At 37.4% G+C, this 27,341-nt stretch overlaps 5 protein-coding genes across 7 annotated transcripts in view; 1 reads left to right on the top strand and 4 right to left on the bottom strand.

Annotated features, from left to right (window-relative positions):
* Positions 1–4,189, bottom strand: pvalb8 (parvalbumin 8). 3 transcript variants are annotated; one of them, XM_056753914.1, is made up of 7 exons: positions 4,098–4,189; positions 3,833–3,874; positions 3,265–3,329; positions 2,966–3,098; positions 2,652–2,761; positions 2,399–2,417; positions 1–251 (listed from the first exon to the last, which is right to left on the bottom strand). In XM_056753914.1, exons 3-7 carry the CDS (start codon positions 3,323–3,325, stop codon positions 245–247), a joined length of 330 nt encoding a protein of 109 aa, XP_056609892.1. In that variant the 5' UTR covers positions 3,326–3,329; positions 3,833–3,874; positions 4,098–4,189; the 3' UTR covers positions 1–244. The 3 variants fall into 3 exon arrangements, with proteins under 3 accessions (XP_056609892.1, XP_056609890.1, XP_056609891.1); XM_056753912.1 differs by lacking the exons at positions 3,833–3,874; positions 4,098–4,189 and adding an exon at positions 3,749–3,825; XM_056753913.1 differs by lacking the exons at positions 1–251; positions 3,833–3,874; positions 4,098–4,189 and adding an exon at positions 3,749–3,825 and having other exon boundaries at positions 2,047–2,417.
* A 2,926-nt stretch (positions 4,190–7,115) lies between these two features.
* LOC130426042 (parvalbumin beta) lies at positions 7,116–9,382 on the bottom strand. The gene is made up of 5 exons (XM_056752554.1): positions 9,292–9,382; positions 8,882–8,948; positions 8,655–8,787; positions 7,544–7,653; positions 7,116–7,404 (listed from the first exon to the last, which is right to left on the bottom strand). Exons 2-5 carry the CDS (start codon positions 8,940–8,942, stop codon positions 7,379–7,381), a joined length of 330 nt encoding a protein of 109 aa, XP_056608532.1. The 5' UTR covers positions 8,943–8,948; positions 9,292–9,382; the 3' UTR covers positions 7,116–7,378.
* A 1,096-nt stretch (positions 9,383–10,478) lies between these two features.
* Positions 10,479–13,314, bottom strand: pvalb1 (parvalbumin 1). Its single transcript, XM_056752555.1, has 5 exons — positions 13,245–13,314; positions 12,679–12,759; positions 11,756–11,888; positions 11,558–11,667; positions 10,479–10,769 (listed from the first exon to the last, which is right to left on the bottom strand). The coding sequence occupies exons 2-5, from the start codon at positions 12,737–12,739 to the stop codon at positions 10,744–10,746; spliced, it is 330 nt and encodes a 109-aa protein (XP_056608533.1). The 5' UTR covers positions 12,740–12,759; positions 13,245–13,314; the 3' UTR covers positions 10,479–10,743.
* Positions 13,315–14,418: 1,104 nt separating this feature from the next.
* Positions 14,419–15,850, bottom strand: pvalb5 (parvalbumin 5). Its single transcript, XM_056752556.1, is given in 5 exon segments — positions 14,419–14,441; positions 14,775–14,884; positions 15,022–15,039; positions 15,041–15,152; positions 15,790–15,850. Coding segments are annotated over 5 exon segments (324 nt in total).
* Positions 15,851–18,009: 2,159 nt separating this feature from the next.
* The window catches only part of lmtk2 (lemur tyrosine kinase 2), a 28,151-nt gene continuing 18,819 nt past the window's right edge, over positions 18,010–27,341 (top strand). The window contains exon 1 of the mRNA XM_056751990.1: positions 18,010–18,514. Coding sequence (XP_056607968.1) covers positions 18,427–18,514 — 88 coding nt within the window. The 5' untranslated portion in view covers positions 18,010–18,426. The remainder of the gene's footprint in view (positions 18,515–27,341) is intronic.

Raw genomic sequence — 27,341 nt, 5'->3', positions numbered from 1 at the left:
TATTTAAGCCATTTTTATTCACTTCAATAAATATCTGTAAGTTGTAAATTTGGTCAATCTCATTTTGCGCCCCTCTATACACATATTCAAATATGACATGAAAACTTTGCAGTGTGTATATATGAGTGTTGATTCTACTGAGCAGGGGATCCCCGAGAACAAATAAACCTGTGTTGTAAGAAGCGGGCCCGCTGAATTGATGTCTGACTACAAGAGAGGGGAGAAATGCGAATGGCCTGGTCACTCATGGCCATGGGCGCCGTAAAGGGGTGGAAGGTTAGGACGATTCTAAGGGCCCAGGCAGATTTAGGGCCCAGAACAGCAGACCCCCTTTTTATTTTCCTATTTCTTTTCTCTTTTTTATACATACATTAAATGTGCTAGGGCCCCTCGTGCACTAAATGTGTATTTTGTCCGTTTTGACCATAGATTTAATATTTAAAAAACAAATAATGTATTTACTGTTTCAGTCACACCCCTCCCTGCTCCCTCACAATGGTTCATTCCACCTGCGCTGTCCGAGCTACGATCAATAGTGTAGCGTCTTTTGTTAATTGGACTTGTTATGATGCAGCGCAGACAGTGACACACGCAAGCATGTCACATCAAAAGTCAGGGCATCAAAAACGGAAAGAAAAGAAGGAAAGAGAAGACAGAGAACGCCAAAGTCGACAGTATGTCACACAGTTTTTCATAAAGAAAGGTAGCTTGCCCTATTCCTGTATTCCAAAACGTATTTTTGTTGCTACATGACCTGCTTTTATCTAGCTAGCCTAGCTTAGTAAAATAATTACTGATTTATGATTGCATCCAACAATAATAACATCTCTGCTGTCTCCGGGACGTTATCATGTCTCGTAGACACAGATTCAGCGGCTGCTGCACACCCACGTCCCCCATCCCCTCAGCCGAACACGGTGAGCCTGAGCGCGAAACTTCGCGAAGATTGAAGCCTCTAAAAACGTCTAATCTACTGTTTTAGCCACATGATGATAACTTTGCAAAACAAAAAGTAATCTACACGCTTCAAAAATTACAAAATTAGTTTGCCGTGCCGCGTGTTCTGTGAAGTAGCAGTGCTGCTGCTACGATCGATGCTGTCAAACTTGACGTTCTTAACATGAATAAAATGCCCCAGAAAAAAATTATATAAAATTTAATAAAACGTGTCTGTAGTAACCATTGGCCATACGGAGTTTACAAAATAGATATTTACATTTTTCATAATAAGAAAACTAAGTTCAAGTTCATTTTATTTGTGTAGCACATTTACAACAGCCATCAGGCTGACCAAAGTAGTGCTTTACAGGAGAAAACATTTATTATACATATACAAAAACAGACCATGCACAAATTAAACACAACCCCATTGGCTATATCATTGTAGTCAACAGCTTAAAACAACCTGAATTAAAAACTTTAAATGGCCAAATCCCAGTAGTCAATACACTAAGGAAAATAGATATGTTTTTAGCCGAGACTTAAAAACAGACAGAGAAGGGGCCGTTCTAATCTCTAGAGGAGGGCATTCCAGAGTCGAGGCCCTGCCACTGCAAAAGCACGTTCACCTCGACGTTTAAGCCTAACTCGCGGGACTACCAACAATGTCCGGTCACAGGATCGTAGGCTTCTGGATGGGATGTTTAGATGAAGAAGTTCAGAGAGGTAGACAGGGGCTATGTTGTGTAGGGATTTGAGAACTGGGTTAATGTGTTCATGTTTACGACACTTTAAAAGGAGTCTGGCCGCAGCATTTTGAACTAACTGAAGACGTGCAATTTGACGCTTAGATATACCGCAGTATATTGAATTGCAGTAATCTAAACGAGACGCAACAAAAGCGTGGACAGCCATTTCTAGAGTTTTAGGTGTGAGAAAATGTTTGATTTTGGACAGCAAACGGAGCTGATAGAAACTGAATAGGCCAATACAAATAATATGGTGTGTGTGTGCTTGCGTGCGTGCGTGCGTGTGTGTGTGACTTATACAGATGCAGAGTCAGCTTTATTGTCTGCACCTCGTCCTCCTACCCAGTCCTCTCAGTGTCAGGTAAGGTGAACAGGGTCAGCTACCAAGGTAGTAAAAAACTAATCATGTTTTGGATTGTCAAAATTTTTTCTTGTGTTGTATAGTTATATGTTTCATATAATATTGCAATTGAGATAATAAATGTTCTCCCTTTTATGTAAACAAGTACATATTTCTATATTTTTTTCTTGTTTTTGTAGGCTTTGTACTCATCTTTAGACATTTTAACTATGCAATGTGCTAAGTATCTTTTTTTCAAGTATACAGGGCATGTTTATTGGGTTACATTTTATCTGTAAAAAATGTAGGGGGCCCAGAAATTTTGGTTTCCATAGGGCCCAGAATTTCTGGCGGCACCCCTGCTCATGGCAGAACCATTGCCTGGAATTCTGCAGGGGAACAGAAAAAATGCATTTATGAATGATAACTACTGACGTTTGGACGCAAGCCATTCTTTCTTATAACCATTGTTGAGGCCATAGAAATATTATTCCATCAAACTACGAAAAACAGACCTTATAACCCCTTATTTTATATTTTATCTACTTCCAGTGATCCTTACTAGGAATACAACACTATAAATCACAACAAAAAAGTTTCAGGCTCTGTTCAGCGATCATTACCTTCCACTCCAATCTTGCCATCACTATCATCATCAGCCACTGCCAGGAAAGCCTTGGTCTCTTTATCGGTCAGCACGCGGGCACCAGCTGAGAACCTCTGCAAGAAAAACCTGCGAACAAAAAAAAGATACCTGGCTTAAACAACAACTACCTTTCAGATCTTTCGCATGTGCACACACGACCATCACCGTTTCTAGATGCTAAATAATTCATGTGCATGGACGGTCTGATAAAACAACTCGTGTGACAAAAAAGGAAGTGCATCGTTCTGCTATCGATTCTGTTGACTTCCTGCTGTATGAGAAAACTCTTACTTGAGTTCCTCCTCCTCAATAAATCCACTGGCATCGTTGTCCAGGATGTTAAAGATGTTCTTCACCTCCTGAGGGCTTTTCTTTGTCATGCCACACAGCTGGAAGAACTTTTTGGGACTGAAGGAGTCTGGCGCTGTTGGGGCAAAAAGACAATGAAATATTCAATGATCATCCTCACAGATGGCTGAGCCGCACCGTTCCCAACGCCTTAACCGGGGAATTATTTCTGAAATGCATTTAGACGTTCAGCTGCTGATGAGGCAGAAAGCCGCTGATACAGGAGAGGCAGTGTCGCTTACCTTGGCAGTCCTTGAGCGCGCCTTCGATGGCATCAGCGGAAAGGATAGATGTGAGAGACATGGTGCTGAGGAGACACGGTTTTAAATAATGAACTCATTTTAGCCAGCAGCTGTGTAATATCTCCTCTGATAATCCACTAATGCACCATTCATTTGCATGCACAAATCAGATCGGGCTAGATTCAAATAAAGCGAGACTGGTCTAAAAGAAAGATAATCTGGATCTACGTTGTCTCTTATGAGTTCGATTGTATACTTTGCTATGGTCACCAGCACACTAAAGTGACAGGACGACACAAATGTGTCATTCGTAAAACGCTGTAAATGCAATTTTCAGATTAAAGAAAAATGTTCCAGTGCATGCTGTTACTTCATTAAAAACGTGCACCTGCATTTTGTTTTCGAATAAAAATGCATGCAATGTCAACACATTTGTCATTAAAAGCACAAGGTTTCAAAGCACTATTCTAAAAAAAGTGTTTACCAATAAAGCATCAAAGATCAAAGATAGAGAGAGGATAAATAACGGCGTCCAGATCTGATCTGCTCCGAGAGTGAGTGCACCTACCTTGGTGATGCTCTCCTGTCAGGTGAATCAACAGAAGTAAGGCGAGTGGTGAGTGCGAGTCCGTCCAGGTGCAATTTATATAGATTTGAATGCAGTGACAATGGGCAATTCTTGAGTTACACGTCAGTGGATCAAATTCTAACTGCCAGGCCCAAGCTCAAATTACTTACCTAACTAATTAACCTGTACTATTTATATCTGTTTGACTGTGAGTTAGTGTGTGTGTGTGTGTGTGTGTGTGTGTGTGTGTGTGTGTGTGTGTGTGTGTGTGTGTGTGAATGGGCCAGCCCTCAGACATCTGTGACACCCTTGTAAAAGGCAAATTAAGTAATAAATGCTTTGCTGTCTACCTCCTGTCCTGCCGCATCACGGCCCTCCCATCCTACATATCATAATACAGACATCACAAAGCAACCCACAAGCTCATTCACATCCCATCCCTCTTTTCAGAAAAGCCTCTCCACTCCCTTTTTCCACCTGCTTTACATGAGGCCACTCTAAATGCCATGCTGTAAAATTACGTAATTACTAAAAGAGTTTGCATCGACAGGTGAATACATATTTGGAGACCCACTTAACTTCGCTTCACGGCTTTTGAGATTTACGGGGACTTCATGAATCCTCTAATCTGGGCCGTGATCTCTTTTTTTATATTGTCTCTCTTGGGTCTGTGACAGATGGGCGCCATAATCCACTGCTCACCAGATGCAAAAATAATTCATAGGTATGGTCATGAACACCCGGCACACACAGACGTTGAGAATGTCAGGGTGGCTTATCCTTTCTCATTGCACCCTCCATAGGCGGCCGGACACCGGGATATCATTTTGTCTTTGAAGGGTGCTGATTCAGGGATGCAAGGTCACCTTTTGGTCAGTGCCCAATAGCAGCGATTTAGCACCCAGCGATCAATGTTTAAAATGCATTTGCTAGATGCATGTATTATGGAGGAGGATGCAATATGTCATTTCTTTATGGTGTGCAGGATAAAAACTGATATCTCTTAACTTTTTTATCGAGTAACAGGCAACACATCCTTCACGTGTGTTTAACAGATATAGCTGCAATATTAAATGACTGAACATGATTTATATAGACATTTTTGTGTTTCAATCTTTTTAAAGGCCCAAATAATCAGAAAAAATAGGTTTAGGTACGACTGCTTGATTTTACAATCTTCAAAAGTTGCATCTATTTAGTTGATGCATACCATGTTTGCAAACTTTAGACTTTGAGGTGCAATTGAACCAATACTACATGTCTGGGTGTAACAACAATACATTTAAATAATAAAATATTTATAAAATAATAAAATAAATGTATAAAGGAATAATCCACACCTAGCCGAGTTTTAAAGGGTTTTAATGCACACCTTCCAGCCAATTAAAATCGAGTATTTAAACAGACTATATAATGGTGCTGGATTATGAAGGAAATTATCACATGTGTAGTGTTATCATCATAATCGGGAACATAAATTTCATGGTTATTGCTGGTACAAGTATTACAAAACTTCAAGTTTGAACGTTTAATATGAAGAGTTAGGTTCCAAAATGAGATTTATTATGCTAACATAATTTATTGTGTTTTATTGTGTTAGTTAGCTGTTTTTTGTAGTTAAAATGGCTGAAATCTAAACAAACAAACAGCAGTTTGATTGATATTAATTGGAATGCACAATAAAAAATTATTTTTGAAAACGGAGTTCTCATTTTGGAACCAGACTGTACATATCTTCCGAAACTGCAATATATCTTCAAGCTTTATAAGCAAGGTCAGCACACCTGCTAGTGAGTGTCAGCATTTTACATTGATATTAACATGTTCGAGAACACCACGAAAGACCCTAGCTTGGCACACGCGGGTCATGTAAATTGATTAGGATCAAACATCCACCGTGACATGTTCTGGGACACTCCATGTGTGGGACAACCCAACGTGATGCGCACAGAAAGCCAAGAAGCCGAGGCTTAAGGACACCGGATACAGAGGTGCTACTTACCCAGCAGCACGGATGTCATGGGCTATAATGATACCTCATATCCTATACTGTTACTGAGCAATCATTTATTCATTCACATTTGCTTATATTGTTTGCAAGCACCAAGTTACACTACACTGACTGCTAAGGTGTCGTTCTGTTTCGGTTCAGATGAGCACCTTCTGGTAAAGGTAATATAAGACACCGTTTTAATTTACCAATTACAAAAAAAGGTGATAGAATGTAAAAATGTAATAGAATGTAACTGTTTAGAGGTAATCAGTTGTTTTATTGTTCATGTTATGTGTCTAGATTTATTTCAAAGCCAATCTGCATGTTTAAAAAGGTTTGTAATAAGAACGCATGGAGTGCCCTACTATTGTAAAATAACGCCATCTAGTGGACAAGGGAGAGTCTCTATCTAGTATATACTGTTGTTCTTAGAATCTATCTATCTATCTATCTATCTATCTATCTATCTATCTATCTATCTATCTATCTATCTATCTATCTATCTATCTATCTATACTCTATCTATCTATCTATCTATCTATCTATCTATCATCTATCTATCTATCTATCTATCTATCTATCTATCTATCTATCTATCTATCAATCTATCTATCTATCTATCTATCTATCTATCTATCTATCTATCTATCTATCGATCTATCTATCTATCTATCTATCTATCTATCTATCTATCTATCTATCTATCATCTATCTATCTATCTAATCTATATATAAAGAGTTTGGTTCCAAAATGTGATAACTCTGTTTGAAAAAATAAAATTACTGTTTTTTAATTGTGCATTATAACTAATATCAATCAAACTAAAGTTGGTTGTTTTTTATTTAAGCAATTATAACTAAAAAATACAGCTTACTACCACAATAAAAACAAGATAACATAATAAAACCATGATTTATCTCATTTTGGAACCAAACTCTTCATAGGTATAATCTATCTATACATATACTGTTTACATTTCTGTATGAGTGTGTTATAACAAAGACATTGTTTAATGGAATTCATTTTTTAAGTTTTTTTATCAATTCTTAATTACATAAACAAACACATTGAACAATAAAACAACAACAACTGTCAACAAAGGTTGTCATTACTTGTGATGATAGTGACATATCTGTTGATAGTAGTAGTATGTATCTGCTGTATTTTAAGTGAGAACCCACAATGTACTGTATGTCTGTTTCATGTGGACGTTTAAAAAATGTAATTATTAGAAATCTTTTGTTCACAGCTAAAAAAGTTTCTGATCTTGAAAAAGCAGGGAAAAGAAGTAGATATTTCAAAAGAATATTTATTCTTTTCTCATCGTTCGTTCCCGTAAAAGTGCATCAGATTTTACAGTAAGCAAAATTCATATTTAAGACAGGAGACACAACCACTACATTCACAGTCATCGTTTTTGACAGTGTGCTGAATGGGAGGAAACTTCTCATAAGCATCATGAGTATAAAAATTATTTATAGTAAGTTGAAAATGGGAGGTCTTGGGCAAAGTTGTTCCTTCAGAGCAAGAGGTGTTGTTGGTCAGAAGCCATTTATGCCTTAACCATGACAGTAAACTCTGTCAGGAGGGAAAAACAAGACAACGTTTAACTTCTTAACCTAGAAATCATAACTTTCTGTTTCTTATAGTTAACAACATGCCATAAAGTGGATTCTAGTTTGTGGAAAGCTTCAAGACAACAGTTGGAATGACTGACCATCAACTCCGATCTTGCCGTCACCGTCAGAATCTCCAGCCTTGAGGAAGATCTTGGTCTCAGCGTCAGTCAGTGCCCTGGCACCAGCGCTGAAGTTCTGCAGGAACAGTCTGTCAAACAAACAGTTTATTCAGATTTTATCCAGCCTGCATGAAAAACATTTTGAATCAAACCATTCCATGTATAAAACAGTTTTGCTAGCTTGGTTGAATGTGTATTTATTTGTACTCAATCTTATTAAGTGTCATTCTTCTGCTACAAGTTACAGTTCCCAGCAGGGTTAATTTAGTCTACTAAACTAAACTTTTAAAAACGTTTCATTTCATTGAAATCAAAGCAAATATTAGAAAAAAAATGAAACTAAATGAAACTAAATGAAAAATTGATTGAAATGTTGCCTCAAAAATAAACGGAAATAAGCTTAAAGCATTAACATTATAAAATTAAAACAAAAAATAACATAAATCTAAAATTAATGAATCTTATATTGCAACATAAAAAATAAACATTTATATTATACAAATGAAAAAGCGTACACAAAAATTAACATAGAAATTAAAATCTAATGAATAAAACATCTAAAAATAAGAGCTACTTTAAAATATTATTAAACTAAATAAAACTAGCTTGGGTACGTAACAAACTAGAGTGTGTTACATTAATAATGTAATATAATATAATATAATATTATGCAGCGATATTGAATACTTGATTCTCATTGGTCAGTGACAACATGCCGATGTCTGTTTTCCAACGACAACCGCTAAAACTGATAACGCTATTAAGTTAATATCTGGTAAGTTACTATATTTAATGTATCACTCTGTTGCTTCTTTTCTCTTGACCAGTTCTGAATTTGTATCACATATTTCGTTTCCAATGACTTACTCAACATGTGGCAAATAGTCGTGTTATAAACTAGATCATGTCATTTACATCTAGCTAATTGTTAGCAAAACAAACCGCTGAAGGATGCTTGGCGTCGCGACGCACAACTGCTGGATTTGCGTTGCATGATATCATTATTTTTTTATTTGTTTGGACTAATATAACGTGTCTATTCTCCCATGAATAAAAGATTTTATTATTTATGAATGATGTGAATTGTTACTTGAGTTCCTCCTCCTCAATGAAGCCACTCTTGTCCTGATCAATGATTTCGAAAGCTTTCTTGATGTCGTCAGCGGACTTGCCGTTCATGCCGACCTTGGCGAAGAATGCCTTGTGGTTGAAGGAGTCAGCGGCTGTGCGTGAAATATAGAAAAGAGGTAAATTGACACCCCGCTTAAAAGGATGACCGACTGTTAAACATCTAAGTGCAGGTGTTAAAGGACTCACCCTTGCATGCCTCCAGTGCTGCAGTGATGTCAGCGGCGTTCAGGACTGCGGCGAATGCCATCTTTTGCTGAACGATTAAAACAGAAAACGACACATGACACCATCAAAAACTTGTGTAGCTTTCATAGTTTACTACATCATTACTTTCTCCAATACCTTAATCCAAGCATGCATTTGATTTTGCCATCATCTGAGCACTTTTCTGTCATGCAATATGATGGCCCGTTAAAACACCTTAAAAAGGACAGCACTGTCACATGTGGATGTGATTTATGAGGATGTTCAATCCCAAATGGTCCAGCGTGTGACCATACGGTTTATCAAGTGTTCTCAATGCTCCAGTATGAAATTCAGGATGTGTCGCTGGTCCTTTGTGTCCGTGGACAGACTGTGTCCCAGTGCAAACTCACCTCTGTTGTCTTTTGGTGCTGAAGGTAGTTTCAGAAGACTCGAGCTGTGAACTGCAGTGGTCTTCGGGTCCCTGATCTCTTCCTTATATACCTCCAGTGACTCTAAATATGAATCATAATGTAACGGACACCCGCCGGACAAGGGGCCAGTTGACATGCGCCCAGCAGACACCCTGTGCTATATTTATCATCAAGTGATGATGCTTAAAAGGTGCGTTTGAAAAAAGTCCATCATATATTTGAATGCTAATAATACCCGCTGCTTGGATATGGTTGCTCGATGGAAGGACTTCATGAAGAAACTTCTTTTCCAGTTTGCTCCTTTAAGGAAAAGTGTTGTTTTGTTCTGTTTGTGGACTTTTTCTGTTGATATTTTAAAAGTCTGCTTTTAAATCTTTTCCACATGTTTCGAAACTGTTTTGTTGCAGAAATTGCACTCGATATTTTGAGTAAATTCATTTGGAAAGCTAAAGCATATCCATCTAGATTTCGCTATTAAAGTGTCATCAGAATTAGTCCCAGCTTTTATTTCGTCACATTGGATTGAATGTCCTCTGGGTTTCTAGGGTTGCATGATACAATTATTTTCATTATTTTTATGTTTTGCTTCAGTATTTACAGCTATTTAGGTTTGAATAAAATATTCAAGTTTAACTGAGTCTGCCGTTGCCCTGAGAGATGCTGGTTTCAAGCAGCAGGTGGAAGCAGAGGGTTAAACTATTTACTCTTCCACTCCAGCAGTTGAGAAAACAGTTCTCGGTATTTCACTTTTTTGTTTTAAGAAACAGGAGAGATGCGGACTATCAGTTCTACCTTCTGATGAGTACATTTCAGCGGTTTTATAATTATAGTTAGCAGCACTTGCCAATTGCGCTAATAAAATCACACCCGGTGGCAAACGTTTAGCAGGTTTTGGTGGGCTAATCTTGGCCAGGGCTTTGTTCCTCTGCTCGGGTAGCTATTCTGAGCATTTAGGAAGCTGCCGTGGACTCTAATTGGGCATGTGAAAACTATCCCCTGCAAATCCCTTCCGGGCCTTCCCTCGCCATGCAATGTGCCAAGAGCGGCCACTTCCTGCAGGACATCCCTGACTATCAATGCATTATAATAACAGTTTGCCCGGAGAACCCTACGTTAACACCAACAGCACAAGCCAGAAAGAGAAAGAAGTTTGCTGCAACAACATATTACACCAAAACTAGATTTATTCCTTGTTTTCACTCTTTCCCATATGTGCATTCAAGATTGTACATTTGCACAAGCCAATGGGCTTGAAAAACATCCAACTAACACAAGCAACAGCCTATCTAGACAGCCTACTCGAAATCGAGTAAACCGCCTAAACGTCATTCATAAATAAGACATATGTATAAAAAAGTCGAGCTGAGATAGTTGTGAGCTGTCGTGAGTTCTGGTTCCTTGCATACGGAAGGGTCTTGGTCAGAAGAACGTTTAAGCCTTAACAAGATCAGCAAACTCTGTGAGATGAGACAAAGATGAGAAAAACATTAGTGGATGCTCTTTAAGGTCCAGCAGTCAACTGTGAAACTAAAATTTCAATGTCATCATATTTGGATAAAGGTAAAAAAACACACCACCAAGGTTTACATTAAACTGATAGATTAGGCTTTTTTGTTTTGTAAGGACAGGGCATTGTTCCAAAATGTTAGGTTATCACATTTGTGGAGGCCAGGTTCTCTTTAAAATCAAGTTTCTGACATTTTTGCATTTCGCTCTTTTATCACACACAAATAAAAAGCTTATTTTCAAGCTATAGCATTAGGTCATAAAGGGACAAACGCAAGCAAATATATTTACTTTTGACTCAACAATGGGTTAAAATAACCCAGCATTTTGGATTGAAACAACCCAACATAGGTTAAATTTCAACCCCAAGATTGGGTTTTACTTTTTTGAGCCAATGCTGGGTTGGAAACTATCTATCATTCACTCTCATGTCATTTTAAACCTGCATGACTTTCTTTCTTCGGCAGAACACAAGAGATTTTGAAAAATGTCGGTATCCATACAGCATCGGCTCCCATTGAAGTCCATTGCATAAACACAAAACCACTGAGACATTTCACAAAATATCTTCTTTTGTGTTCCAATGAAGAAGGAGTCACATATTGATTTTGAATGCCATGAGGCTGAATAAATGCAGATTTTTGAGTGAACTGTCACTTTAATACTGTAAGATTTGTCCATAGTTCACCCAAGACAAGATCTCAGTCTAAGTTAAATAATCGTATATGATTTTTCGTACCGTCAGCTCCAATTTTGCCATCACCATCAATGTCTCCAGCGGCGAGGAAGGCCTTGGTCTCCTTGTCTGTCAGAACCCTGGCATTAGCCTTGAAGTTCTGCAGGAACAGCCTGTAGGAAGAGCAGAGCCATGTGAATTAGATTAGCCTAGTTTAACCAGCATGATTTCTGAAAAGCACATGATTGTCTTGGGTCTTACTTCAGCTCCTCCTCCTCAATGAAGCCACTGTTGTCCTGGTCAATGATGGCGAAAGCCTTCTTGACCTCATCGGAGGACTTGGCGGAAAGGCCAACCTTGGCGAAGAAGGTCTTGAAGCTGAAGGAGTCAGCAGCTGTGTGGGGAGATTAATGTGACACAATAGATGTTATTTATTGATAACACATTGCAAAAGAAAACATTGATCAAATGCAATACAAGAGCAACATACATTTACAACTTTGCAATGTACATTCTTCAGATTTTATTTGTAAAATTATTGGTGTAAAAATATTTTGTAGTACAACAAAATAATATGTATTGCAGAGGTTTATTGTAGATTTTTACAAAATGGATATCTGCTTGGCTGAGCTGCCAAGATGTGTCCTGCAACACTAAAACTATTATATTAAATGTTTTTTTGTTTTATTTGTGTGCTTTTCTTATGGTTCGCACATTAGGCTTAGCTTTCGTGGTCATTTTTTTGTTTTTTGTTAAAGTTCATTTCATTTACAAGTGCCATACATATTCAATTTGTATTTGTTTACATGCACAAAGCTCAATTAAACATGTCAATTCTATAACAAATTGTTTGTACATTTTTTATTATTGGTGAAAAATCTGATGAAGAATCTCTTTTTTTTATTTAGTTGTGATTCTATCGTATTATTTCCTAAAAAACATTTTTAAATATAGTTTCTAAGCATCTCACTCTAATATTTGACTATTGTCGGTATTCCCGTTTGGTCTTGTGTTAAATTCAAAATCATGTAAAATCGTCCAATCTTTCGTTTTGCATCTATTCAAATATTGATAAATATTGGAATAGATTGACAACTGATCTGTTTTGAGTATTTAAAAAAAAATGTTTTCCAATAAACTTTTTATGAAAGTTTATTGCATTTAATGATCACTTGGTCTCTTACCCTGGCAGGCAGCAAGAGCTGCGTCCACATCAGCGGCAGCGAGCAAAGCACCAACGGCCATTTTAATTGGTTCTGAGGAAGCTTAAAAAAAAAATGACCCTTCAAACTTCAGTGATCGATGCAATGACATACACATATGCACACATCAAAATCTGCATTTCCTCTTTATAGTGCCTACAATTTGCATCACACATCATGGACTGTGCTGTCTAAAGCCCTCTAAACCGTAGCTCACATCAGATACATCTACCCTGGTTGACTCGCATCAGACAGGTGAGAGATGCCTGCCCTGGAAAAGCCAGAAGCACCGCTGAGGCATTCTTAAAGTAAAACTCAAATCAGCCCTTATGTTTTACTCAAACAGTTAGTTATCCTCAGTGATACCGCCCATCAACAAGTAGTTTCCAAAGTCTCCGGTCTTTAGTGCCGACCCAAAGCACTTTAGTGCCGACCCAAAGCACCCATGCCTCTCCATCACCAATATAACATATTCCAAAGAGTGCTGTGAGGATGTTTCTCTGAGAAGACCCATCATAAAGAATAAGCATGACTTCATCCAGACTCACCTTGTGCTTGTCAAAGGCGAGTGAAAACCGAAGGAGTTAGTCGAGGTGTGACCAATGCTCGTGTGGGACCCTGCTTATATACTCTAGACCATTTACAGGAATTTGATGCTCAGTAACGGATACTGCATGTAGGACTATGTTAGCTCGAAAAAATGTGTCCAGTAGTCATGTTGGGCTATTTTTAGTGGCACAAACGAAGTTTAGAACCATGTGTGGGACCCTATAGACATGTCATAAGGCCCCCCTCCCTTAGCCAGCTCGGGTGAACCAACGTCCATTTACACCTTTTCATACCACTCGACATTTTATAAGATGTCCACGTGTTTGAATCCTTTCCCTCTTACTTTAAAACCTCAATTTGGATTAAACACGGATTGTACAGTATAACAGATGTATTGCTGTTGTACGTCTGATTGCATAGATCGTGTTTCTTTTCCAGGTTAGAAGCTTTGCACTGAGAGCCGTGGGGCAACGTGTGCCTCAAAGCCGTAAATCTTGTCATGGAGAGATAAGAATAATTCCCACATGAACACTTTTACACTTTTACACTTTAGCACGAGTATGTTTGTCTCACGTTGAATTATATTGTGTTATATATTTGTGAATTATTACAAATATGAAACCTTTATGACACTCTTTACATGATATATTAGACTGATTAAAGAATCCTAAACTTAAAGTGATCGTTCACCAAAAAAAAGAAAATTCTGTCATCATTTATTCGCCCTCTTATCATTCCAAACCCGTATTTCTTACTTTCTTTCACAGAACACAAAAGTAGATATCTTGAAGAATGTTAGTAACCGAACAGCGCCGGCAAATCATCACAACACTTTTATTTTTGGGTGAACAGTCACTTTTTTTTCTTAATTGATTCATTTTTTTATTAATTAAACTTAATTTCCCTTTTTGTGTTTTTTGTAATGTGGTTATTCCATACAAAAGACCACACAAAACAATAGTTGGTTAAAGTTTTATTGAGCAGTTTCTAATCATCAGTTACAGATGCAAATTTCGATTGATTTATTTTTAATCCCAAATAAGATTTAAACAGTCACAACGATGACCTTCTATGCAGACCAACACACATTGAAAAGCAACACACCAAAGATACATGCGGCATAAATAAGAGAGAAGCGTGAAATGAATCCGCCTGGAAGATCAGGCCACATTTTCATTTCAGCAAAGCGCAGAATTCTGTGAAAGAGAGAGAAAACGTTGACTTCATTCATATTGTCAGAGCAGATCTGGGAGTCATAAATATCAAAGACTCAAGTGCCTATAATGACAGACATGTTAATTTGACCGGGGAGGAAGAGATTCCCATCAGAGAATTCAGAATCTTTCAAAGCAATCAGTATGTCAGTGTGTGTTTAAGTGTCTTGAATTTATCTAAATCTCATATGAACTGTGCTGATTATTCCCACAGGATCAACAGGAGCCAGACACTTAAGGAGCGGCCCTGCAGGGTTCTATCGGAGTACAGCCCCGAAGGCCTATTGTGGAGGGCCTTGTGCTGATTCGGCTTACCTTCCATCCCAATTTTGCCATCTCCATCACAATCTCCGGCTGCCAGGAGAGAGTTGGTCTCTACCTCGCTGAGCTCTCGGGCCCCTGAGCAGAAGTTCTGGAGGAAGCGTCTGGAGACACAATGAATGAACAGAGAAAAACAAATAATCACACAGAGGTCTCATCTAATAGAGATGCAGTGTTGTACCCAAACATAACACAAAAAACAGAAGCTCCAACATGCAATGTAAAAGTTGTAAAAGTTTACTTCAGCTCCTCTTTTTCAATATCCACTCTTGTCTTGGTCCAGAGCCTTAAAAACCTTCTCCCCATCTGAACCGCTTTTACCCTTCAGTCCAACTTGATCAAAGAATGACTTGTAGTTGAAACTTCCAGGAGCTGAATGCAACAAAATACAGAGATTGAGAGAAAGAGAGCGACTTCAGAAATTCTAGAAATTGAATTAATAAATTAATAAAATGAACTAATTAGAAATAACCGTTTTGATTCATTTTAATAGCTGCACAGTCAATCCCAAATATAATCAAACATTAAAAAATGAGGTCGTTGTGTCCTTATATAGAAATGTAGCAAATTTGACATGTGATGAAGTGTTTAAATAAAACACAGATATTTGCATTTGTCTAGACGGTGTGTTGGTGTGTTCATGCAGCGTTGGAAATCATGTTTTGGAAAAGACAATTAAGCACGATTGCAATGGGAAATTTGCATGAGAGGTGCGTGTGTGTGGTCTTGGATGCTCGGCACAAACACATTGGTATCCTGGTGGCAACTGTTCCCCAGCCCCTTGGCTGCCTGGATACCTGGATCTATTCATCCCCAATGCACGGGCCAGTGGGATCTCTTTCTATCTGCAGCTGTAACTTCTCAGGCTGCAAATGTCTCTCTGCTGTTACTGACAATAGAACAACTGTATTGCGTGTGTAAGCACGTATGAATGTGTCCGATGCAGTTGTAGATTGATATAAATTGGGTGTGTTGATAGTGCTGTGTGTGTGTGGCCGCTTTAACTTACATTGACAAGCCTGGATAGCGGCGGAGATGTTCTCTTGCTTCAGCATTCCTGAAAGTGCCATCTCTGAACCGGAAAAGTCACAACATCAGGACCACATGTTTTATATCTGCCTACTGTACTTGCATTTTCAAATAAAATATGAATGAAATTCCATCTTGTAAGTCTAACCGGTTCTACAAAGAAATATTACACAAAGAAATGATCAGATAAGAAACATATAGATGTCAAAATACACCTCCTCAATTGAGAACCTCACAGAAAACCTCAAGTAATTTAAAACATCATTTCCGCAGACATGAAATCCACTAGTCTACCTGACAATGCCAGCAAGCGGGTTCACATGTAAGAAAAAGGTACTGACCTTCGTGATCTGTTCTGGAACTGATGTGTTAATTTAGCGGCGTCTTCTGTATCCTCTGGAACAAGGGAGACTCAGAGACCCTCTTCTTTACTGCTGTGATCGAAAGTGCGGAGAGATGGCGAGGTTCGTGCCCTTAAACCCACGGCGTTCTTCCTTACAACAAAACACCTCCCTCCTCATTAACTAATCCGAGGGGATTATTTCTGACAACTATTGGTTTGAAAGGATGAGATTTTTGCATATACCCTTGAAGGAATCAGGTGAGCTCTAAGGTCATTGGCTCGCAGGTACTACTGGGACATAGAGTGATGTTTGCAGGATGCAAACAGCATGACTGCCTTTGTTCTTTTTTATGGAGGAGAGATAATAGCACAAAAAATAAAAACATCACAAGTGTCGTCAATGTTAAACAAACTGAAAGTAATCTGGCCTTTAAGATACATTTGATGGCTATATGGTAGCCAACATTTCCACAAAACTAGGTTGTCAAGGGATTTTCTTACATCGGGCTTAATGTTAAATACTAATATATAAATAGCAACAAAAACTTCATAGATAAAAATCACATTAACACTTGTTGAAAGTAGTTGGAGAAATGCTCAGAAGTGAAGTTTGTGCCGAAATGTAATGAACGTATAACCTTTGCTTGATTTTTTTGTGTTAATGCAATGAAATGAATAGAAAAAAACTGAAAGATATAGAAACTTTAGAACGCCTAAATGTTTTACGATTTCTTTAGGGCTGTCAAACGATTAATCATGATTAATCACAACCAGAATAATGGTTTGTGTTTACATAATATGTATCTGTGTACTGTGCATATTTATTTTGTATTTAGAAACACAAAACATATACATTATTGTATTTACTAATAATTTAAATTCTAAATAAACTTTAACTAATTGTTATATTTTCATAAAAAATATGCATTCATGTGTATGTGTTCATAAATACAAAATAAATATGCACAGTACACCGATATATATTACGTAAACACAAACATTTATTCTGGATTTTGACAGCACAATTTTTTTTATAACCATTCAAAAGAACAAATCTGTGCTAAATCATTTGTACAGAAGGTCAGATTTGCTAGGAGTTCATGCATAAGCCATAACGAGACCAATTGTAACATAAGAAATATTAAGAAATAATGAAATGTATAAAATGTGCTTGTATAAGAGCAGCTACAGTACACACAAAGGGGAATGGGTGTGTCTGGAGAATGGACACCACCAATTGCATATTGATTATAATATTATTAGACACTATAACTATTAAAAAACACCTTGACTGGCATACCTTTTATAATCTTCTCAAATTGTATGCTTAAATGTTTGAAATTATTTTTGAAGATAAAATTGCTTTTTTGCCAACAAATTGATTTCTTTCATTAGAAAGCAAAACATTTATTTTCTGAATTTTATAATTATTCTAAATCATACAATTATTTCAACATTTATTTAGAAATATTTTTAAATGGATTGGACTAGACAGAAAACACAGTCTATAAGAGCAAAAATAGATGTGATTCTCCAATTTAAAGGTATTTTAGGATGCATAATTAACATTATGAAAATTCTAGACAAGACAAATCTACAATAAACAGTAGTTCGACAATTTAATAATAATAATTATTATTTTCACTTCAAAATTTAAGGACAAGGATTTATAAAGAGTTGAGAAAAATAACCCTGTAAATGCTTGAGACTTTTCATCTCTGTATGAAAGCACATTATAAGATTTTCACTCCCAGTAAAATAAACTAACATGAATAACCCGAACAGGCGATGTGTCGGCTTCCGTCACCATCTCCCGTGCGTGCAACGCGCATGACGCGACGTTTGACGTCACGAAACATGGCGCTCGTACGGAAAGGTGATGCTGGAGCACTGTGTTTACTGCGCTTTTGATTTCTCTATCAACCTACGAGCTTTACAATGCCGGTGAACGACACATCGGCACATTTAATCGTCCTAGAGAGGTAGTGAACGTACGAAAGAGTTCAAACGATGACAAATCACCGCAAATAAGACGCCTGGAATCGGTTAGCACTAGCTTAGTTTCACGAACATCACAGGACTGTCGTGCTAGCTAAAGCTGATGACATAACATATGAGACGCACAAGGCAAAATGCGTCTTTGACAAAGCCGATGTAGATATATAGATGTGAATAGATATAGACGAATGAGTTAATGCGTCGTTTGCTTTATTTATCGAGGTGTAAAAGCTCTTCGTAGGTTGCTGAGGTAGCGGATTAGCCGCAGTGCTGAGGATGGAGGCTCTCCGTGGAGGGGTGTGTGTGTGTTTACTGGGATTTGCCACACTCGCACAAGCTGCTCCGGTCTCATATGAACGCTCAGGTAAGATGACAACGGTGTCTACTGCTTTCTCTCATGTTGTCTCGAAAGTGAGCTAGTGAGCTTTTTACCTAGACAGTAAATCTGTGTATATGATGTATCCCTAACCTGCGTCGACTGCTGTGTTTATGTTGACAGCTGAGGATAGAGGTGCACTGCCTACCTCAAAAAAACATTCACCAATACAGTTGTAAATAAACACAAGTAGAAAATAAATCATGATACTTTTATTTGTTAATGATGTCAGCAGGTGAATTGAAAGTTGACCTCTCAATACACAAACCACATTGTGTACACAATGTACAAATGCACTGGATAGGAAGAAATGGCCTTATGTGCTTAACCCCATTGTGTTTTTGGGTTACTTTTGAATGATTTTACTGGTGGCCTGTTTTCTCATTACACGTAGAAAAGTGACAGTAAGGCAAACCATAAACCCAAGCATTCCACTTCTTATCAGTGGTAAATGATTTATTCTGTAAAAGGTCTTTCATCCGGGTGATTTTCTGATCACAGGCTCTTTATACTCATAGTTGATAACAAAGGGATCATCGTCATGTGATATGTTTTAATAAAATCACTGTCAAGGTCAATTTTGCTTTGTCATACAGTAAACAAATTGGTTTGCAAGTATTTACTGATGGTCTTGATAATTAAGGGCAGCTGTCAGGGAAGCAGGCCTGACTAATAGCTAGCTGTATGCCAAATGGAGTAATGTCGTTGCTTTGGTTTCCCGATCTTGTGTAAGCTACGGCGACTCTATTCACAGTTACAGTAACCAAGAACAACGTGTATTGGCTCGACCAGCAGCTATCAAAACAGATGGGGGCTGTGATTTGAATTGATGTGGATAGTCATAGTGGCGTAAATATTATTCTTTATAAATAGATGTGACGCATCATTACATCTTAGATTTATGATTCATTCCGATTTAATTTCATTGCGTTATTCTGATGTAGTTTACAACAATTATTATTAATAAGTATTATATTAGTATTGTTATAAGCATTGTTAATATGATTTTGTAATTATTTGTTTTATTTCCATAATTAGTTGGCGGCTGATGCTTGCATTCTGTTTTTGTAAGCACATTTTCAGTGGTCAGTTGTGTAAAGTAGGGATGCGCCGGATTCTGATATTTTGACGTGGATACGGACCTTTTTGCTGGATAGGGTGTCGATCATTATTGGACCGATCCAAATCCTGTCCTGTGGGTTAGCAGCAGATTTTACTAACAAAGCTTCAAAATGGACTTACTATTATGCAACCACCGTAAAAGACTTTATGCTATTCGATAGGTTTATGATGGATAAACCAACATGGCATAATTGGTGGGGGGAACTCTGACCTCCGCTGGTGCTGTCATCTGTCAATATCCAGACAGCGAAAGTGTTCGATGATAGTCAGGATGTCATCTTTCCAAGATGTTCCAATGTTTCTGTTGTTCTTCATAATCACTAGATAATAGTCTATAGTTTTGTTTTAAATTATGTATTCTGCTGGAGTCGGTACTCGCTGACGAGTATCATTAATGTTGGTTCAAAGCACTGGAAGCGGTCATAATATTGTGCGTCAGATTATAAAACGCTATGTAAACTTTTTTAAGAATACAATGCACGATGTGTTAAACACATAACGTATCTTTACTTTGGGTTTAAAATGTTATGAACATGGGGAGCAAAGATCCCAGCTACTTGAGCTTTAAGCTCATCATTCTTCATCCGGGATGTTTGCAAGGATGTGTCATGCATTCTGACTTCTTTATTATGTTAAACGTGTTGTCTTCTCATGCTTAACATGCTCAACTTGTCAAAAAACGAGTTGGTCGTGTTACGTAGTATTTCTGTGCTTAATACACTCCCCAAGCGATCGTTCAGGTTCAAGTTTTTTTCGAACATATAAAACTGTTTCGTAACAAATTTTCTTAGTCCCTTATTGGACAATTCTCCCGGAAAAGCATGCGCATGCCCACACTGTGGCATGGAGAGCAGGAGAAGGAGCATGTGCAGACGTCGCTTTCACTTGTAAGCAGGAGAGAGAGAGAGAGAGAGAGCATATGTTCACAAAGTTCAGGTGTTTGTTTGTTCACTGCATTTGGGTGATGAATGTTATATAAACTTTGCATATACCGCTGGATTTGAAGATCGTTTGAAACTGATATATGGAGCCGTCCCAGCGCTAAAAGATGCCGGACATGAACAGCATGCCATGAGTGAAACTGATGTCTGTGTTTTGTTGACAATGTGCTTAACTTCAGCCTACCCCTCCACTCCACACGCGCCGTGGGATGTGATCAAACTAAATACTCTTCAAAGATACAACGTATGCTATACTACTCTTTAGGTTCTCAAGATTAATATGATATTGGCAGAAACCCCGTGTGTTAGGGCCACTTTAAGCGCATAATTCTGTGTCCAGGATACACATGAGCACTGTTGTGCTTCTCTGCACTTTACTTTTTATAAAGTGATAGTTTTGAAAAGATCTTAGGATTTCATTGCGATACTTCAAAGCATGTGGAGGAGGTTTGTAAGACCCTCTGGTCCTCCCCAGACCACCCTTGCTGTTGCCTCTTCAGTGTGTCCGGTTGTCACTTTCATTTACACCAAAACAAGTAAAAAATGGTTCACAATCACTTATGCTTCCTTCCTTACCAGGTTGAAGGTTAAAGTTAACTGGCTTAGTGTTGTGCCAGGATGATCAAGTGTTAGATTTAAAAAAAATTATGAAGTGTATTTGGTTTTCTCTCTTTCTCTACTGCTCCTGTAAGCTCTGCTATGTTTGCGTATGAGGTGTGCACTCTGTAAAAGGTCCGGATGCTGCACAGCTCTTGCAGTTGACTTCCGCCTTACATGTTCCGAAGATGGCACGTTAATATATATAGAAACGTTTAAAAAAAAAAAACAATTTTAGAAATTTGTGAATCGATTCGAATCCCTAGCTGATTTAATCGATTTCAAATGTGAATCAATTTTTTTCTCCCATCCTTAAAAGATATGTAATTCTACATGGATCAGGAAAAGGCTCTGCTAGTATAAGATTGGCAAAGGAAAAAATGGTATCGGAGCATCCCTAGGGTAAAGTGTGAGTACACAATTTTTATTACTGCACCTGGTTGTGTTTGTGGCTGCCGCGGTTCGTTGTTCCACGAAGATAAACTAAATGTTGAAGTAATGCTACTGATAGCCGACTTGGCTACAGTTTAATTTATCCTCTTGACATTAATCCTCAATAACAGACTAAGAAATCAAGGTGACCAAGCCCTCTTTTCTAAGGTAGTATATAAACTAAGCATACGCACAAAAGGTACTGATTTAATCATCATTATTGTTTATTGTCAGGTGGGCTGTTGCTTTCACACTGGCATTATTTCATGAGCAATCTAGCATCAGTGCTTAACCTGACAAACGTCCCTTTAGAGGAAACAAACCCATATCCAACCATAGAAATGTTTGAAGTTTAAGGTGATTTTGAAGTGGAGTCATGTCTTTCAGATGTTAATCTACAGTACAGCCCTCCTATATGCTAACTGACAGATGTACAACACACAATCGTCTGAATTAGCATAACCTTTAACTGCACAAAGCGATTATAATTCCTGAAACAAAACAGATTATTCAGAATTGCAGAAACATTGTTTAGAGCAGGAGATTTAAAGTCACACACTAATAGTTTATTGTTGAAAGTGGAGAATTTGTGCTTTGATACTTATGGCGGTGGTGCTTTAAAGAGGATATATTTACAGACGGCCTAGCCTTATCTTGTTTAATGTCCTTTTTCACTTTGTTAAAAATGTACCCACATAGCACTTTTCTATCATCTTTGAAGGCAGGTAGTCAACATATAATTCTATTTTTAGTTCATTTTCCTTGAAGTTGTTTTGTCAACTTTAAGGAGTACACTAGCACTGAAATGTTTACAGATACAGAGTTTGTGGTGTTATTATTTGGATAACCTACCTACCAGACAACCAGTCTTGTCTTTAGCTGGATGGTTTAAACTTCTACCTGAATCTGTCCACACACATGCCACATTGAGAATACAACACCCTGGCCAATTGGGTCATCCCCATCACTGGTGTGTGAGTGAAGTTCACATCATTATGCAACAGAACTGAAATAAGAGCTGGCGGCTTGGTGTTTATTGGCCTGAGAAAGATTTGAATTATTTTTGACACTTGCCAAGTCTTGATATAAATGCCTGAGTCAGAAAAAAAGAACAAACGGGGAGGTGATTGTGTCACTGCCCACGGTTTGTTTGTCACTCATCACAACTACATCAGTTCAGTGTGATGCTTCAGCACTGCCCAGCAGTCATGATCAACACATCACTGGCTCATCCATTTAATCTACAGTAATTTAACAATCCCTTGTACAGTTATTTTAGTAGTAGAAAGTTCCAGCCCAAATTAAAAAAGGACAACATGACAAAAATAATGATTCAAACTAAAAATTCAGAAGTTGAATACTTCTTATTAGGGATGCAGTATACTTTTGACTACTGAATAATTTGATCCTCTTTTCTGTTCTTGTTTAAAATAGACAAGACTATTATACCATATTTTTCTACCCATTATATCTATAACATAATGGATTATATCCATTAGTTTTTCAGTAAAATTGCAATAAAACATTCTTGTCTTCTTGGCCTAACAGAAATGTTTTTAGTTACTGAGCTGAAGCCCTCTTTAGTTGTCACTTTGTCTCAGGTGACTCATTGTTTCTTGGTTGGTTGGTTCTTACTTGTTTAATTTTCATCTCACATGACATGTTATTGATTTACTCTAAGTCAAGCACTAAGTAATGTAATACTTGCTCATGTAGTTGACATTGGATGTGTTTAGCATACCTAGTTGTATCCACATGACAGTTATCTTTGGCCCGCTTATAAAGTTAAACTTTTGTGACCCCTGTAGATTTTTTTTTGTGAGTGCCTGTAGATTATATCTGAAATCAATTAAAAAACGGAGAAGAACCTTAACTTGGCTAAACTTGTCTCTTCAATATTTTGTATTTAGACTCCGATACCAAGCTCAACTGCTAGATTACAAATGATAGTGAAGTGATATTTACTATAGTAAACTGCAGTAAATTTCCTAGATACTGCGTTTTTAACCTTACTATAGTATACTACAGTGTTTGCTACAGTTTATCAATTTACTACAAGGGTGCTACAATTTCCTTTAACAAATACTTCAGCATTTATTTGTCTAAGCGTTCAAGTTAACGGGTCGTTGGGAAAATGCTTGAGGTTTACATTTACTTTACATTTAGTCATTCAGCAGACGTTTTTACCCAAAGCGACTTATGAGGTAAACAACGGAGGCAATCGGAAACAACATAGGGTCAACAAAAGGCATAAGTGCGATAGAACTGGTCTCATATAGCCAACCAAATTTTACAAAGCTAAGGATATTTTATCTTTTATAGAAAGAGTAGAAAAGAGATCCAACCGTCAGGTGCTAAATCTGCAGAATCTGCTGATCTTGTAGCAGCTTGCAGATCATTTCACAAATGTGGAACCGATCCAGAGAAGGTTTTAGTCAGAGGTTGCGCTGGACATTAATTTTGATGGACTGGCTCATAAAAAATCCGTCATAATCTATTTTTACCCGTCACTATGGTGCATGGTGATAATATGTGCCAATTAGCATGTTTGTGACGTCATTTAGACATACATGGGTTCTTTGAACTGTATTTTAATACCCAATAAAGTCGTTTACATATTTAATGTTTCTGTTGTCTAGCATTTAAAACTAATTATAGACAAATGATCATGTCCAGTCAGTATCAATGACATGCTGTTTTGTAGTAATTCATTTATTCACTTACAAGTAACTTTAAGCTGCTGTTAGGTCATGAAAAGAGAAGACGCAGGGAGATGTCTTTCCACTCACTGAAAGTTAAGGTTTATCCAAAATAATCCAGAAACAACACCACAAACAACGTTAGAGATCACTGTGTTGTTAAAGCACCTAATTATATTATTCTTAGCACAGACCTTTTTTTTTCGTAGCACAGTTTTTTTCTTTAACTCTTTCACCGCCATTGACGAGTTATCTTGTCAATAAAAAAAAATTGGGTGAAAATGTTAAAAACGCTGGCGTAGGCTGGCAAAGAATCGATTCTGAATCTATCGTGAGGGCCCAAACCATTCCCAGCCCTATTACATATATTATTAGACACTAGCTAAACCCAAACCAGAAGTTAACTGGAGGTCAGGCACGCATCCAATGAAAGGGTCTATTCATCATCGTCAGTTGTTGATACCTGACCATCAACCTCAGTTATTGATCTGGCCAAGTATTCTTGACACCTAAGCCTCTGAATGTCTGAATCTTTAATGTGTCATTAAATTTGCAAATCGGGTACTGCTACTATACATGTTACAAGCATAGGAAATGCATAAATTCTATTTCAAAGTTTCATTGGCCTAGTCTTGACCTAGTCAACCAATTTGTAATGCCCTTTTGATGGATGGTGTGCTGGCATATTCTGCCAGGTTTATTAACATTACACTACAGTGTTAATATGACGGACAGATGTTTGTGACCAACTTTCCACTGTTTTGCGTCATTCTTTGTTTATGGTTGTTTTGTTTATGGTTTACATAAAATGTGGTTTTCACTACAAGCCTCATATGTGAGATAAAATATTCCATTCACAATGGAAATTGTCACTGATTGTCACAAATTGTTGCTGCCGTGATCTTTCCTCAGGTTTGTCTTATTTGAGTGGGTCACATCTCCACTGGTTGTTTAGCAACAGGTTTCTTGTGTACATCCCCATGCTTAACAAGAAAGTGGAAGGGTTAGATCGTAATGTCTCCAAAAAGTTTGGGTGTGCAAAGGGGCACAGCTATATCGTAACCTTTTTTTCTGTACTCTCACTCTCATTTTAATTTTGTATGAAAAATTCACTTTTTCGTGGACAATTTTGCATGGGCAAATCTATTCAGTTTTGATCAATTTAAATACATAATGTTAAACAGTAAACCATACTTTTTTATATTGTAATATAATTAATAATAATAATAAAGCGCCTTTCAAGAACCCAAGAACTCTCCACAAAAAGGAACATTCATACAGACAAGGTCAAGAAAAATATCTACAAATAATTTACAGACAATAGAACACACAAAAAGATAAAGACATACAATTCCAAGGGAAAGGTAATTTAACATATAGATGAGAAGTTTGGAAAAATGGAAAGTCTTAATAAGAGAAAGTAGTGAATTGATGAGTTGTAAGTTGAGCCTTGAAAGTATTGAATTGTTTAGAATTTCATGAACCTGAAAAGCGTTATGAAACCTCCCCTTTCAGCTATACCTCACTGTCGTTTTTTGAAAAATGCAATTAAAATTGACGTTAACGCTGTGAGAAGAAGAGCCATTAAAAACCGGCGAAGGTTCCGGCATGGGAGACGGGCGCTCCAATCACAAGGCGCTGTCATGAATAATTAGGAGAAATGTATTTTCGTTGGTCAACAAGAAAACGCAGTCTCATGAATAATACTGAATCACCAACGTGTCATCAATGTAATATAGTCACACCTTTTGAAGTTTGCTAGATGAGGATTTTAAACCTGGTTTTGTGACGCTTTAAAAAGAAATTCCAGCTCTATAGAAAGATTCATCACATTCAGTGTCGACTGCAAAGCTGAATTAACACTCTGTGAATAGAAAACACTATAACAACACTGTAAAATGTAATAAATTGGCTTAACTTAAAAAAGTGAGGAAACACTTGCCTTAAATTTGTATTAAAAGAAGTATATTCTATTTAAGTTGGCAAAACTTAAAAACAGTAATATTTGTACACTTAACTTATTCATTAAGTTAAAAAAAGTATTGGTGACTTAAAAACATTATTTAGCTTAACTTCTTATTAAGTTAACGATATAATGAATCCGATTGGCTTACTTTTCTATGTAAACTAAACTAGCAAAAATTAGTAGCGACTAAGTAACAACTAAACAGAGTTATAACTGTACCAAACAGTTGCGCTAGACTTTTTCGTCGAACATGCTCGGACAATTCGGTCATAATCTATTTTTACCCGTCACTATGGTCCAAGGTGAAATTGCGTGCTAATTAGCATGTTTGTGACATCATTGCAATGTACATGTGTTCTATGAACTTACTGTATTTTAATACCCAATAAAGCCAAAGTCGATGACATATTTTATGTTTTTGTTGTCAGACATAAAATGCTTATTACAGACTAATGTTCATATGTCCAGTCAGTAAAAAACTATGTTTACATGCACCCTCATAATGCGATTATAATAGGATTCAATCATTCTATCTAAATAAGGGGATTATCTCATAGTCGCAGTAAGCATAATCGATCCGGATAAATGCCAGATAAATCGCAAAATGATGGCATCTACTAACTTGCCTAACACTGTTCATTTTTTTTTATTCACCATTGTAATCTGATTTTTACCAATCTTATTTAGAAATATCTATAGGCCTTGTATTAAGTCTATAATCATTGACTCGAATCGAGAATCAAATGGGAACATCAGAATGGATACCCAGCCCTAGTTCTATCATTGCTAGTGTTAGTGCTGTAACATTTACTATGGCTGGAGATTATGGCATGCATCCATGACAGCTAATTGCGCAAGACAAACTACTGTTAGCAACACCCCAAACACTCGAAAACACACAGAACGTATATCACATCTCATCTGTTCTCAGATCTGAGTTACCGACCCCTCCTGCCTCGAGTGTTTGTTCCCCTCCGCCAATTATACCAGCTGCTGTTGTGAACCCCAGAGAGTTTTGTTTTGTTTTGATGAGTGGAATGGAGAACAGTGTTAATGGT

The sequence above is a fragment of the Triplophysa dalaica genome, chromosome 7, assembly GCF_015846415.1.
Source record: "Triplophysa dalaica isolate WHDGS20190420 chromosome 7, ASM1584641v1, whole genome shotgun sequence".
Taxonomy (NCBI): domain Eukaryota; kingdom Metazoa; phylum Chordata; class Actinopteri; order Cypriniformes; family Nemacheilidae; genus Triplophysa; species Triplophysa dalaica.
This window is presented reverse-complemented; position numbering and strand designations above follow the sequence as displayed.

Coding starts and splice junctions, on each gene's coding strand:
- pvalb1 (XM_056752555.1), bottom strand. CDS start 12,739: ATGGCCGTTGGTGCTTTGCTCGCTGCCGCTGATGTGGACGCAGCTCTT. Junction 11,889..12,678: donor AGCTCTTGCTGCCTGCCAGG/GTAAGAGACCAA, acceptor CTCCCCACACAG/CTGCTGACTCCTTCAGCTTC. Junction 11,668..11,755: donor ATTGAGGAGGAGGAGCTGAA/GTAAGACCCAAG, acceptor CTCTTCCTACAG/GCTGTTCCTGCAGAACTTCA.
- LOC130426042 (XM_056752554.1), bottom strand. CDS start 8,942: ATGGCATTCGCCGCAGTCCTGAACGCCGCTGACATCACTGCAGCACTG. Junction 7,654..8,654: donor ATTGAGGAGGAGGAACTCAA/GTAACAATTCAC, acceptor TTTGTTTGACAG/ACTGTTCCTGCAGAACTTCA. Junction 7,405..7,543: donor CGGCAAGATCGGAGTTGATG/GTCAGTCATTCC, acceptor CCCTCCTGACAG/AGTTTACTGTCATGGTTAAG.
- pvalb8 (XM_056753912.1), bottom strand. Junction 3,099..3,264: donor CGCGCTCAAGGACTGCCAAG/GTAAGCGACACT, acceptor TTGCCCCAACAG/CGCCAGACTCCTTCAGTCCC. Junction 2,762..2,965: donor ATTGAGGAGGAGGAACTCAA/GTAAGAGTTTTC, acceptor TTTTGTTCGCAG/GTTTTTCTTGCAGAGGTTCT.